The sequence below is a fragment of the Bufo bufo genome, chromosome 10, assembly GCF_905171765.1.
Source record: "Bufo bufo chromosome 10, aBufBuf1.1, whole genome shotgun sequence".
Classification (NCBI taxonomy): Eukaryota; Metazoa; Chordata; class Amphibia; order Anura; family Bufonidae; genus Bufo; species Bufo bufo.
In genome coordinates, this window is record NC_053398.1 from 96,687,704 (window position 1) to 96,701,736 (window position 14,033).

General features: G+C 43.2%; 1 protein-coding gene across 1 annotated transcript in view; it reads right to left on the minus strand.

The window, feature by feature from the left end:
• Positions 1-13,782, minus strand: part of LOC120980066 (transmembrane protein 272-like) — a 30,195-nt gene extending 16,413 nt beyond the window's left edge. Inside the window, exon 1 of the mRNA XM_040408935.1 lies at positions 13,731-13,782. Coding sequence (XP_040264869.1) covers positions 13,731-13,782 — 52 coding nt within the window. The remainder of the gene's footprint in view (positions 1-13,730) is intronic.
• Between the last annotated feature and the right edge of the window lie 251 nt (positions 13,783-14,033).

Genomic DNA, 14,033 nt, shown 5'->3' on the forward strand with positions numbered 1-14,033 from the left:
CAGCTAGAAACAGTAATTTCTTTAATGTGTTATGTTATAGAGACTGAGCTCTCAGCATGCTTAGCCAGTCAGTAATTTTCATAGTGCTGTTATGATTTATGGATACAGCTCTCAGCATGCTTAGCCAGCCTTCTATCTGGCTGTGCTTCTTGAGAGTCACAGTCCACAGGCTCAGAAATAGCCTGTGGACTGTGACTCTCAAGATGCAAAGCCAGATAGAAGGCTGGCTAAGCATGCTGAGAGCTGTGTCCATAAATCATAACAGCACTATGATTGCCCTCCCTTCCAACTGGATGAGTTTATCTGATACCTGCCCTGCTCCAGAAGCTCCTGCTGTCTCACGGGCTGGTGTGGCTGAGCGCTGTGGGCCGTGTGCTGGTCGAAACTGCTGAGTAGGTTGTACACAGCGCAGCGTGCAGGAGGGATAACCGCGGGCGCACTGAGGTCATATCCGGCGGGCCGCGGCATTACAGGAACTGCACCAGCTGCTCTGACGTCCTGCCGCCGGATATCCTGTGACCTATATCCGGCATCAGGACGTCAGAGCAGCTGGTGCTGTTCCTGTAATGCCGTGGCCCGCCGGATATGACCTCAGTAGTGATAGGAAGTTCGGATCTTTCAGATGAATCGGTTCATTTGAATCAGCTCATTCAAATGAACCGATTCATGAATCGGATCTTCGGTTCAATTGCTGAGTCACTGACTGCTGAGCTGACTCGCAAGTGAACCGAAGACTCTAGGTGCCGGTGCGCATGCGTAGATGCTATCCATTCGATTCACTTGCTGCTGCTGACACAGTCGGCTCTTCAGCTCTCTAATGAGTGAGTCAGGATCAGGAAGAGTGATTGATTATAGTGATAGTGAAGGGAAGCTGAGGCTGACGCCGGACAGGAGGACTCAGGACAGGAGTCAGGAGCTGTCACTGTGGTGTGAATTGTTGTCTGCTGTGCATTGTTACCCACAGTGACAACAGTCTGACACTGACAGTAGTACAACGAACCAAGTGAAGTGAAATGTGAATGCACGCACAGGGAAAACTATGTGCTAAATTGATAACAGTATTACAGTAACACAGTCACTGGCTGATAATAAAATAGTCCCCACAGTCCCCACTTAACGGAATCCATAAAGGAGATGTGAACCCACCCTTAGTTATATAGCTACTGAATGAGATGCCTTTAACATATACACTCACCTAAAGAATTATTAGGAACACCTGTTCTATTTCTTATTAATGCAATTATCTAGTCAACCAATCACATGGCAGTTGCTTCAATGCATTTAGGGGGGTGGTCCTGGTCAAGACAATCTCCTGAACGCCAAACTGAATGTCAGAATGGGAAAGAAAGGTGATTTAAACAATTTTGAGCGTGGCATGGTTGTTGGTGCCAGACGAGCCGGTCTGAGTATTTCACAATCTGCTCAGTTACTGGGATTTTCACGCACAACCATTTCTAGGGTTTACAAAGAATGGTGTGAAAAGGGAAAAACATCCAGTATGCGGCAGTCCTGTGGGCAAAAATGCCTTGTGGATGCTAGAGGTCAGAGGAGAATGGGCCGACTGATTCAAGCTGATAGAAGAGCAACATTGACTGAAATAACCACTCGTTACAACTGAGGTATGCAGCAAAGCATTTGTGAAGCCACAACACGCACAACCTTGAGGCGGATGGGCTACAACAGCAGAAGACCCCACCGGGTACCACTCATCTCCACTACAAATTGGAAAAAGAGGCTACAATTTGCACAAGCTCACTAAAATTGGACTGTTGAAGACTGGAAAAATGTTGCCTGGTCTGATGAGTCTCGATTTTTGTTGAGACATTCAAATGGTAGAGTCCAAATTTGGCGTAAACAGAATGAGAACATGTATCCATCCTCTGATGGCTACTTCCAGCAGGATAATGCACCATGTCACAAAGCTCGAATCATTTCAAATTGGTTTCTTGAACATGACAATGAGTTCACTGTACTAAAATGGCCCCCACAGTCACCAGATCTCAACCCAATAGAGCATCTTTGGGATGTGGTGGAACGGGAGCTTCGTGCCCTGGATGTGCGTCCCTCAAATCTCCATCAACTGCAAGATGCTATCCTATCAATATGGGCCAACATTTCTAAAGAATGCTATCAGCACCTTGTTGAATCAATGCCACGTAGAATTAAGGCAGATCTGAATGCAAAAGGGGGTCCAACACCGTATTAGTATGGTGTTCCTAATAATTCTTTAGGTGAGTGTATATCTCCTGAGAAGCCAATTTGATCCTAAAGGGTTAATTCAACCTGTAATCTAAACTCTGTGTCATCTGTCACTTCTCTTATGTCTCTGCTCCTGTCAAAGGCGTACATAGAAATCACTGGGCCCCATAGCAAGAATCTAAATTGGGCCCCCATTCCCCTTTTATAGCCTCTCCCACTACCCATTCCAGGCCTCTCTCTTTGTTCCATGAACTATGTCCGCTGCTGTTTTATAATTTATGCCATCAGGGCCGGATTGAGATTACAAAACAGGCCTGGCACACAAAAGAGGCATAATAGATACAGTGTATACAGATGTATAGTGTATACAGCAGTGTACTGATATGTGAGGAACGTGGTATAATATATGGAGTGTGTTCAGGTATATAGTATATGCAGCAGTGTACTGATATATGAGGTATAAATTACAGCTCGTACCTCACATATCAATCCAATACTGTATATACTATATACCTGTACACACCATCTATTATACCTCGTACCTAACATATCAGTACACTGCTGTATATACAATATATCTATACACACTGCATATATTATACCTTGTACCTCACATATCAGTACACTGCAATATATATTATATATCTGTACATATTGCATCTATAATACTGTTTAATATATGCAGTGTGTGTGTGTATATATATATATATATAGATGTGAGGCATACAAGGTATAATACTGTAGATGCAGTGTTTATAGAAATATGTGGTCAGTTATACATTATGGTCATTGTGCGTCAGGTACATGAGGTAGTGGTCACTGTACCTGTCTGAAATATTATACATGAGTGAGCAATGAGTAAAAACAGGGCATGGAGGGGGGGGGCTAAATGATGAAAAGTGGAGGACCTCCTCTTACCACTCTATTCCAGTCTGTATGGATCAATGCAGAGCTGATTGTGAACTTCTAATACTTGCTGTTAGGGGTTGAAGGACCTGTGATGATGTCATCACAGGTCCTGGCAGATGTACCTTTCAAACCTAGGAACTACACCATTTTTGGTGCAGTTCCTTTGCTAGATTCTGCAGGACCTGTGATGCTGAAGATGATGTCAGCACAGGTCCTGGAAGATGCACTGTTCTAACCTGGGAACTACACTTTACACTGTGCAGTTCCCTTACAGGACCTATGAAGACTCCCTGTACTACTCAGATGACTCAGAGCTGCTAGTGCTTGCCTTGCCTCAGCTCTGATTGGTTGGTGGGCGGGGAGGGGAGGGGCTGGCAGAAGCAGCTTCCACTCTAGAATCATATTACGCTCCTCCCCAGTCCCTCCCTCAGGCTCCCTGCTGCCAGCGTGAGGTGAGCGTCTCTGCATTGTCTGTGTGATATGTGACGCTGCGCTGTGTACAACAGAGGACTTTTGGCTGGCAGATGGGCCTATTTTATGGTAGGGGCCTGGAGCTGCAGCTCCATCAGCCCCTACGTTAATCCGGCCCTGGGTGGCTGGTCACCGTCACTGCCTGCTATTAGCTGCACCCCTTCTATCCCAGCCATCTAGGGATCCAGAGCTACGCAAGTGTCGGGGAGCCGGTAAGTATAATCCATACAAGGGGCCCACAGATTCTGGGGGTCATTATAGAGATTGGATAACCCCTTTAAGGCCTCATGCACACGACCGTTGTTTGGGTCCGCATCCGAGCCGCCATTCTGGCGGCTCGGATGCAGACCCATTCACTTCAATGGGGCTGCAAAAGATGCGGACAGCACTCCGTGTGCTGTCCGCATCCGTTGCACCATTCCGTGGCCCCGCAAAAAAAATATAGCATGTCCTATTCTTGTCCATTTTGCGGACACGAATAGGCATGTCTACAATGGGCCGTCCGTTCCGTTCTGCAAATTGCGGAAGGCACACGGGCGGCTTCCGTTTTTCCGAATTTCTAAACTTGTCAACTGCCAAAACATAAAAAGCACCCTCTATATAATAACCCCCCCCCCCCCTCTGTTGGGTACTGTTGGGTACAGTAGTGATATTATAACTTGCTCTTTAAAATTGAGAAAAGAAAACAGATTTCCAGATTCTTTGTATACCACATAAGAATTGTATACTGCTAACTTCAGCAGACACAGAGAAACCTTTTTGTACCAATGTATGGCACTGTGCTTGGTAAGCTGCGGGAAGGCAGCGGCGCTCACAGGAGTGCTGCTCTCTCCTCATAGAGCTGATCGGCAGGGGAACAGATACTGGTGACCTATCCTGAGGATAGGACATCAGTATTAAAATCCTGGAAAAACCTTTAACCACTTCCCATCTGGGCCATTTGCCCCCTTCCTGACCAGGCTAAATTTAGCAAAACTGACATATCTCACTTTATGTGGTAATAACTTTGGAACGCCTTTATTTATCCAAGTCATTCAGAGATTGTTTTCTCGTGACACATTGTACTTCATGATAGTCATAAATTTGAGTCAAAATATTTCACCTTTATTTATGAAGAAATCCCAAATTTACCCAAAAATTTGAAAAATTCGCAATTTTCTAAATTTCAATTTCTCTGCTTTTAAAACAGAAAGTGATACCTCATAAAATATTTATTATTTAACATTCCCCATATGTCTACTTTATGTTGGCATCATTTTGGAAATGTCATTTTATTTTTTTAGGACGTTAGAAGGCTTAGAAGTTTAGAAGCAATTCTTCAAATTTTTAAGAAAATTGCCAAAACCCACTTTTTAAGGATCAGTTCAGGTATGAAGTCACTTTGTGGGGCCTACATAGTGGATACCCCCATAAATGACCCAATTGTAGAAACTACACACCTCAAGGTATTCAAAACCGATTTTACAAACTTTGTTAACCCTTTAGGCGTTCCACAAGAATTAAAGGAATATGGAGATCAAATTTTTAAATTTCACTTTTTTGGCAGATTTTCCATTTTAATCAATTTTTTTCTTTAACACATCGATGGTTAGCAGCCAAACAAAACTCAATATTTATTACCCAGATTCTGCGGTTTACAGAAACACCCCACATGTGGTCATAAACTGCTGTATGGGCACACGGCAGGGCGCAGAAGAAAAGGAACTCCACATGGTTTTTAGATGCCATGTCCCATTTGAAGCCCCCTGATGCACCCTTACAGTAGAAACTCCCAAGAAGTGACCCCATTTTGGAAACTAGGGGATAAGGTGCCAGTTTTATTAGTACTATTTTTGGGTACATATGATTTTTTGATCATTCATTATAACACTTTATGGGGCAAGGTGACCAAAAAATTGGTTGTTTTAGCACAGTTTCAATTTTTTTATTTTTACAGCGTTAACCTGAGGGGTTCAGTCAAGTGACATTTTTATAGAGCAGATTGTTACGGACGTGGCGATACCTAATATGTATACTTTTTCTCATTTATTAAAGTTTTACACAATAATAGCATTTTTGAAACAAAAAAAATATGTTTTAATGTGTCCATGTTCTGAGAGCTATAGTTTTTTTTATTTTTTGAGAGATTTTCTTATGTAGGGGCTCATTTTTTGCGGGATGAGGTGACGGTTTTATTGGTACTATTTTGTGGGACATACGCATTTTTGATCACTTGGTGTTGCACCTTTTGTGATGCAAGGTGACAAAAATTGCTTGTTTTGACACCGTTTTTTTTTTTTTTTTTTTACGGTGTTCACCCGAGGGGTTAGGTCATGTGATATTTTTATAGAGCTGGTTTTTACGGATGCGGCAATACCTAATATGTATACTTTTTTTTATTTGTTTCACTTTAACACAATAATAGCATTTTTGAAACCAAAAAAATGATGTTTTAGTGTCTCCATGTTCGGACGCGGCAATACCAAAAATGTCTATTTTATTTTATTTTTTCTATTTTTAATTTTTTTTTTTTATTCCTTACTTGGGAACTTTTTTTTTTTTTACATGTGAAACTTTATTTTATTTTATTTTTTCAACCCTTTATTTTTTTTATTTTTTTTTACACTTTTCGTCCCCCATAAGGTCATACAAGACCTCTGGGGGACATTTGCTTCACTTTTTCTTTTTTTTTTCACTGTTGATTTCTCCTGTAACTGGGGCTGACATAGTAGCCCCAGTTACAGGACAAATGCACCCCCAGAGAGGCTGTACAGCAGCAATCCAGCGCTGTACAGCCTCACAGCAGGGCTGATCGAGGTCTCTGCAGACACAGCGCTCGGTGAGCGCTGTGTCTGCAGCGATCGTGAAGGCAGGGACACCTGGGAACTGTCCCTGCCTTGTCTTAGGGTTGCCCTGCTGTCACTGACAGCGGGCAACCCGATCAGCAGCTGCACGATTAGCGTGCAGCTGCTATTTCTGACAGGACATTTTAAAACGTGCTGTCAGAAATAGACGTCCACCCATAGGACGTTTATAGTCTATGGGCGGACGTGAAGCGGTTAATGACTTCTTGGGAGGATATAGTATGTAAATAATAAAATATAAAAATAAAAAACTATGCAAAAAAGGTGATTCTGTGTAAAGTACATTTAGGGTGGGTTCGCACTAGCGTTATGGCATTTCGTTATAGGTTCTGTTCATAACGGAATGCCCAGACAGAATGCAAAATAGAAGCCTTTTTACAGGCATTCCATTTTGATCCATCACAATAGCCTATGGCCAAGCATACGTCTGGTTTCCGTTATGCAGGACGGAAAACAAAGTCCTGTCGACAGGACTGTTTTCTTTTCTAATGGAATGCTATAACTAGAAAAGTGGAATTTAATCCGAATTTCAGAAAAAATTTGATTCGCACCAAAGCCTAAAATGGCTGCTGCACGTGTGAGGACATGGAGCAAGAAACTCTGGGAAGGTGCAATCACCCATAATGCTAGGCATGCAGCCAATCAGCAGCCAGCCAGCCCTGTGATGTCACACCCCTATAAATTGCCTCAGCCATCTTGAATTCTGCCATTTACCAGTGTACTTAGTGCAGGGAGAGACGTCAGCAGGCGCTAGGGACAGTGTTAGAAAAAACTTCATTGTGCTTAAAAAATGTTTCAAGTGCAGTGAAAGATTATTAAAGGTGTAGGGAAAGGATAGGGAGGAATCATTCCACAGCATTTATGTTGAACAGGGTTCAGTAGGAGGTTACAGTCTGGGTAATAGGAACAATCCTATTACACCTTGTTGCACTGATTGGGCACCCAAACTGCCATTATACCGCTCTGTAATTCCAGCAAACCATTCTTTTTATTGGGGTGTTACAGCCATTAACAGAGTTTATTACAAAAAAATATTTCTACTGTACGTCTTATTTGCCATTCAGCGGTGCAGATATATGTTCTAAAGCCCTTTTGTGGCGTGTATTAGTGGCAAAAAAAAAAAGTTATATGTTATATAGCAATTTTTGTCGGGTAATAGTGAAAAAATAAAAAATATATTTGCCGTTCAGTGGTCCAGTTATATGTTATAAAGCCTTTTGTAGCATGTATAAGTGGAAAAAGTAAAATATATTTGCCGTTCAGTGATGCAGTTATATGTTCTAAAGCCTTTTGTGGCGTGTATTAGTGGCAAAAGAAAAATATATTTGCTGTTTAGTGGTGCAGTTAAATGTTATAAAGCCCTTTTTGTCGTCTATTAGTGGTAAAAGAAAAATCTATTTTCCGTACAGCCGTTCAGTTATATGTTCTAAAGCCTTTTGTGGCGTATATAAGTTGAAAAAGTAAAATATATTTGCTGATCAGCAGTACAGTTATAAGTTCTAAAGCCTTTTGTGACGTGTATTAATGGCAAAAGAAAAATATGTTTGCCGTTCAGCGGTGCAGTTATATGTTATAATGCCCTTTTTGTCGTGTAATAGTAACAAAATAAAAATATATTTGCTGTTCAGCGGTGCATTTATATGTTCTAAAGCCTTTTGTGGCGTGTATAAGTGTAAAAAGTCAAATATATTTGCCGTTCAGAGGTGCAGTTATATGTTCTAAAGCCTTTTGTAGCATGTATTATTGGCAAAAGAAAAAATATATTTGCCGTTCAGCGGTGCAGTTATATGTTATACAGCCCTTTTTGTCATGTAATAGTGACAAAATAAAAATATATTTGCCGTTTAGCAGTGCAGTTGTAAGCTCTAAAGCCTTTTGTATAACAGAATATAACAGCAATATCTAACGTGTGTATTTCACACTGACAGAAGAAGCAAATGCCTCAAATTTAGTATTTTGCCCAAAATGGGTGTTTTTTTAATAACAGAAGATAACAGCAGTATCTAACGCGTGTATTTCACACTGACAGATTCAACAAGGGCTGAAAAATTTTGTATTTTGCCCAAAAAGGGTGTTTTTTAAAACCTAGAAAATGATTGCAGTAGTTCAATCTTAAATTTCACACTGACTAATGGTGCATAGGCCCCAGATGGAGGGTATTACCAAAAAGGGGTGCTTTTTTAAACTCATAAAATTATTGCAGTATTTCAAGCTTGTATGTAACAATGACAAATGCAGCAAACGCCGCAAAATTAGGATTTGGCCCTAAATGGGTGTTTTTTTCAATAACAGAATATGACAGCAGTATATAACGCTTGTATTTCACACTGACAGATGCAGCAAGGGCTGTAAAATTTATTCTTTTGCTTAAAAAGGGTGTTTTTTAAAACCCAGAAAATCATTGCAGTATTTCAAGCTTAAATTGCACTCAGACAAATGCTGCAAAGGCCACAGGTGGGTGATTTTTTTAAACCCAGAATATAATTGCAGTATTTCAAGCTTCTATTTGACTGTCACAAATGCACATATGCTGTGCTGGTGCACAGAACTTGCATAAAATGGCCGTCGCCGCCAACCTATTCTCTCCCTCACAGCAGCAGCATCCTATCCCTACACTAATCAGAGCAGAATTACATGCAGCGCTACGTGACTCCAGCTTATATAAAGGCTGGGTCACATGCTGCACTGGCCAATTACAGCCATGCCATTAGTAGACATGGCTGTGATGGCTTCTAAGGGCACACAAGTTAAACGCTTGTTGATTGGCTGCTCTGCAGCCTTTCAAAAAGCGCCATTAAATCGCAGAACACCGAACCCGAACTTTTACTGAAAAGTTCGGGTACGGGTCTGGGGTCCAAAAATCCTAAAGTTTGGTACGAACCCGAACTTTACAGTTCAGGTTCGCTCAACCCTAGACACAACTTGCCAAGCTCCAAAGCCGACACCAAGTTACGGCCATTATCAGACACAACCATGCCTGGTTCTAGGTTGAGTGGCGATAGCCACAGCTCAGTCTGGTCCCTTATACCCTGCCACAGCTCTGCGGTGGTGTGCTGTTTGTCACCTAAGCAAATAAGTTTCAGCACGGCCTGTTGCCTCTTCCCCACTGCAGTGCTACACTGCTTCCAGCTACTGACTGATAGCTGACTGGTGATGCAAGATGACAATTCAGAGGTGAGGTGGAGGAGGAGAAGGGGGGGTTTGCAGCAGCCACTAATGTAGGTAGTAGAGGAAATCCTGATGCAAGTAGGGCCCGCAATCCTTGGCATCGGTAGCACCTGTGCCATCCCAGGGTACGACTCGGTCCCGGCCTCCACAACGTTCACCCAGTGTGCCATCAGGGAAATGTAGCGTCCCTGGCCACAAGCACTTTTCCATGTGTCAGTTGTTAAGTGGGCCTTCCAATAACTGCGTTGGTCGATAGTGGCGGCTGGGGACTGAGTAACGAGGGATGGCCACCGCCATCAGGCTGTTGAAAGCCTGTGCCCACAAGCCTAAATGGCAACATTTCCATGCCAGCAATTTGGAATGTTGCGCATTTAGTGCTATGGCCTGTGGGTGGGTGGCTGGGTATTTGTGCTTTCATTCCAAGGCCTGGGGTATGGACATCTGTACGCTGCGCTGGGACACAGAAGTGGATGTGCTAGCTGATGGTGCTTGGGCAGGAGGCATCCAGGCCTGCGTCTTAGACAAGGGATTGGCCAGCACGTAACACAGGGGAAGAGGAGACAATGGTGTGACCCGCAGACACTGATTGTTGACCCAGCCGTTCGGCCCACCTATTAGGGTGCTTTGATCCCATGTGGCGGATCATGCTGGTGGTGGTGAGGTTGCTAGTGTTCACGCCTCTGCTCATTTTGGTAAGGCACAGGTTGCAAATGACAATTCTTTTATCATCCGCACTTTCCTCAAAAAAGCGCCAGACTGTGGAACACCTACCCCTTGGCAAGAGTGTACTCCGGGGAACAGGTACGGGCCTGTTCGGTGTAGCCCGCCTTCTCCCTTTTGCCACCCCACTGCCTCTTCCAGCCTGTTGTGGTGCTGCGGATCCCTTCCCCTCTGTACTGCTGTCCTCACTCGGCTTGCCACCTTCCCAGAATGGGTCAGTGATTTCATCATCCACCACCTCCTCTTCCACTTCCTCACTCTGGCCATCCTCCTGACTTGTTGACCTAACAAGAACCTCACTTATTAACAACTGTGTCTCATCCTTATCATGAACCTCTTGAGACACTAATTGCAGTTGACTTATTGGCAACTGTGTCTCATCATCATCATTCACCTCGTGAAACACGAATTGCCATTCCTCACTGATATATTTTTCTGATTGTGGATGCTCAAGAGTTTGGGAATCAGCCCACAAGATCTCCTCATGTCCCTCTTCAAGCGGCCTTGGCGTGAGGGCCAAATCAAGCTCCTCGGAATATCCGAGTGTGGGATCACTTGTTTGCCAAGACTCTCCATGGTGGGAGGAAGGAGGATAAGGGTGAGGATTCTGTTGACCAGACTCTTGGCTACTGAGACTGGACTTTGTGGAAGACAGGGCGGTGCTTAACCGACTGGAAGCATTATCTGCTGCAATCCAACCGTCCACCTGGTCGCACTGGTGTGACGTCGAGAGTGGTGTCCTGCGCCGCCCTGCAAACTGGTACATGAAGCTAGGTATCGTGGATGAGTGTGTTTCTTGTGCTCTGGCAGCAGGCACAGTTTCACCGCTCACAGGGCCTCTGCCTGCACTATCAGCAGCATAACCACTTCCACGTCCCTTACTGCTCGCCTTCCGCATATAAAATGGTATATATGCTTGCAAGTATGTCACACGTACAGTAGCGCAGGTTTTGTAAGTGTATGCGCAAATAAATTAGACTGAATGTCACTGATATTTACGATGGGCAAACGTTATACAGGAGATGTAACGCAGGTAATGTCGCTGCCACCAGCAGCAAAAAAATTACACTGAATGTCACTGATATTTCATATGCGCTAACGTTATACTGGAGATGTAGCGCAGGAATGTCGCTGCCACCAGCAGTGAAAAAATTTGACTGAATGTCACTGATATTTAGGATGGGCAAATGTTATACAGGATATGTACCAGAGGTAATGTCGCTGCCACCAGCAGCAAAAAAAATTACACTGAATGTCACTGATATTTCGGATGCGCTAACGTTATACTGGAGATGTAGCGCAGGTAATGTCGAGGTAGCAATGCAGCAGCCAAGCAATTTCACGCAATTTAGCGCAGGTTGCGCTAAAAATATATATTGCTACCAGATACAATAGTCCTTAAAAGGACTTTTGGGTCTCTACAATTGCACGCAATTTAGCGCAGGTTGCACTAAAAATATATATTGCTGCCAGACACAACAATAGTCCTTAAAATGACTTTTTGGTCTCTAACCCTAACCCTGCCTAACAAAAAAACAAAATTCAATTGAATCAATTCCCTACACCAGGGATCAGCAACCTCCGGCACTCCAGATGTTCTGAAACTACAACTCCCAGAGTGCTCCATTCACTTCTATGGGAGTTGTGAGAACAGCCGAGCATGTTTGCATGCTGGGAGTTGTAGTTTCACAGCAGCTGGAGTGCCGAAGGTTGCTGATCCCTGCCCTACACTATCTGTCCCTTCTACAGCACAGCTCTCCCTGACTAACACTGAGCCGAACCAAGTGTCATCGGGTGCTTTATAGCACCCGATGACGTGTTCCAGCCAGCCAATCACTGTAATGCCAGTAACCAACATGGCTACGGCTATACAGTGAGTGGCAGTACTTACCTGCACGTTTATTGGCTGCATAGCAGCCAACAAACGTGTGGGAAGGAGATTCGAGCATCGCTCTGAAGCACAAGCGGTATTTGGCCGAACACTGGATGTGCCTAGCATTGTGATTCTCGAGCCGAACTAGTGTTCGGCCGAGCATGCTCGATCAACACTAGTTAAAATCTCAACAAAATTTGGAAACGTGACTTCACAGACATAAAAATTGGCATTTGATGTATAAGATTTGTTGACCAGTAGGATGTCAGCTCAGCTTCTGGAACATTAGTTGGCCTCCAAAATTTGGGTTTTGCATACAATGAATTTGGATTTTCTGCCAAATATTGTCGGGCATATAAATTTGTCTGACACACAATTTCCTCTAAAAGTTCCTTGGTAATAAAAAGTTAAAAAAATCAAGTGTTGAAATTTTTTTCGTTTGCACATTAATGCCAGCTTGTGATGAAAATGGTGGAATGTTTGGCGTATGGAGCACCATACCAGATTTATGTCACTGAGGGAAGATGGTGTTTGAGGCTGACTATGGACCTCAGCACCGGTAGTTTCACTCACAGATTCACCACAGTTGTGACTTGCTCTTTGTGCCACATGGCTTGTAGATGGCCTGGGCACATCTCTGCTGGTACTCACCAAACATTCCTTATCACTGTCAACTAAACTCTGCTGTCTTCTCTGGATATTTTGTGGCATGTGGGTGTCACAAACAGAGCCACCAGAGCTTGAAGTTAATGTGTTGCTGCCTTCAATTGGTTTATACTCCGAACTGGACTCTTTCCCACAACTTTCCTCACTGGAGGAACATACAAAAGCATACAACTCTTCAGCGCTAAATCATCTGCGTGCCATTTTATTTTATATGAATTTAAAAAAAAGATAAAATATACGTATGTGTGTTTTTTATGAAAAGAACACCTATCTGTATACATCACACGCACCAAAAACACCACTATTCGAATTATTAGCAATAAAACCTTTGTTCTCTTTTTCTTTCTAAAGAAGAATTATAAGCAGATAATTATGCTCTGAAAAGAACTCTGCATATTTTTTTTTTTATCTAAAAAAAAAGTTTATACACAAAAAATATATAGATGGTAATATAATTTACGTAAGACCGCTATACAGTAATGATACGAAGAAAACTTTCACACAAAAAAAACGTATACTATGTTGTTGTTTGTCCCTTGACATCTGATATAGATCTTCGGCCATTAGCAATGGCTCCTTAGATGGCTAATAAGGCCTATGTTAGCATTACATGTTTTGTTTGTTACATACTGAACAGACAAATATAGATGTTTTTGTTTCAGCATTTGCATTTGCAGCTTTATGTTTACGAAGTGTACGCTTCTCCTGTGCTAGGATTGTCCTTCTGGATTCGTATGTCTGGCAACCCTGATGGATCAGGGAACACCATGTATAACGATCATGCGCCATAGATTCCCACGAGGTGATGTTGATTTCCAGGGACTTGAGAGACTTCAGTGTATCTTTGTATTGCTTCTTTTGCACCCCATGCGATCGCTTACCTTTGGACAGCTCACCATAGAAGATCTGTCTAGGGATGCGATGATCTGGCATCCTTACGACGTGGCCTGCCTAGCGCATATGGGCTTTAGGTCGAGATGTCAAGACTTGCGCTTGAATTGGATTTAAGTGAGGGAGAGGTGCGCAGAGTCAGCCTCACTCTCTCTTCCCAGATTACATCTTGCTCCAATGGCAGGACAGAAGTTGAGACGGTTAGAGATGGGCTGGGCGCAGTGGTTGACCAGGGCATCTTTCGTGTCATGCCGTGCTCTTCGCGTACCACATCAATTGCAGATACTGCCTTC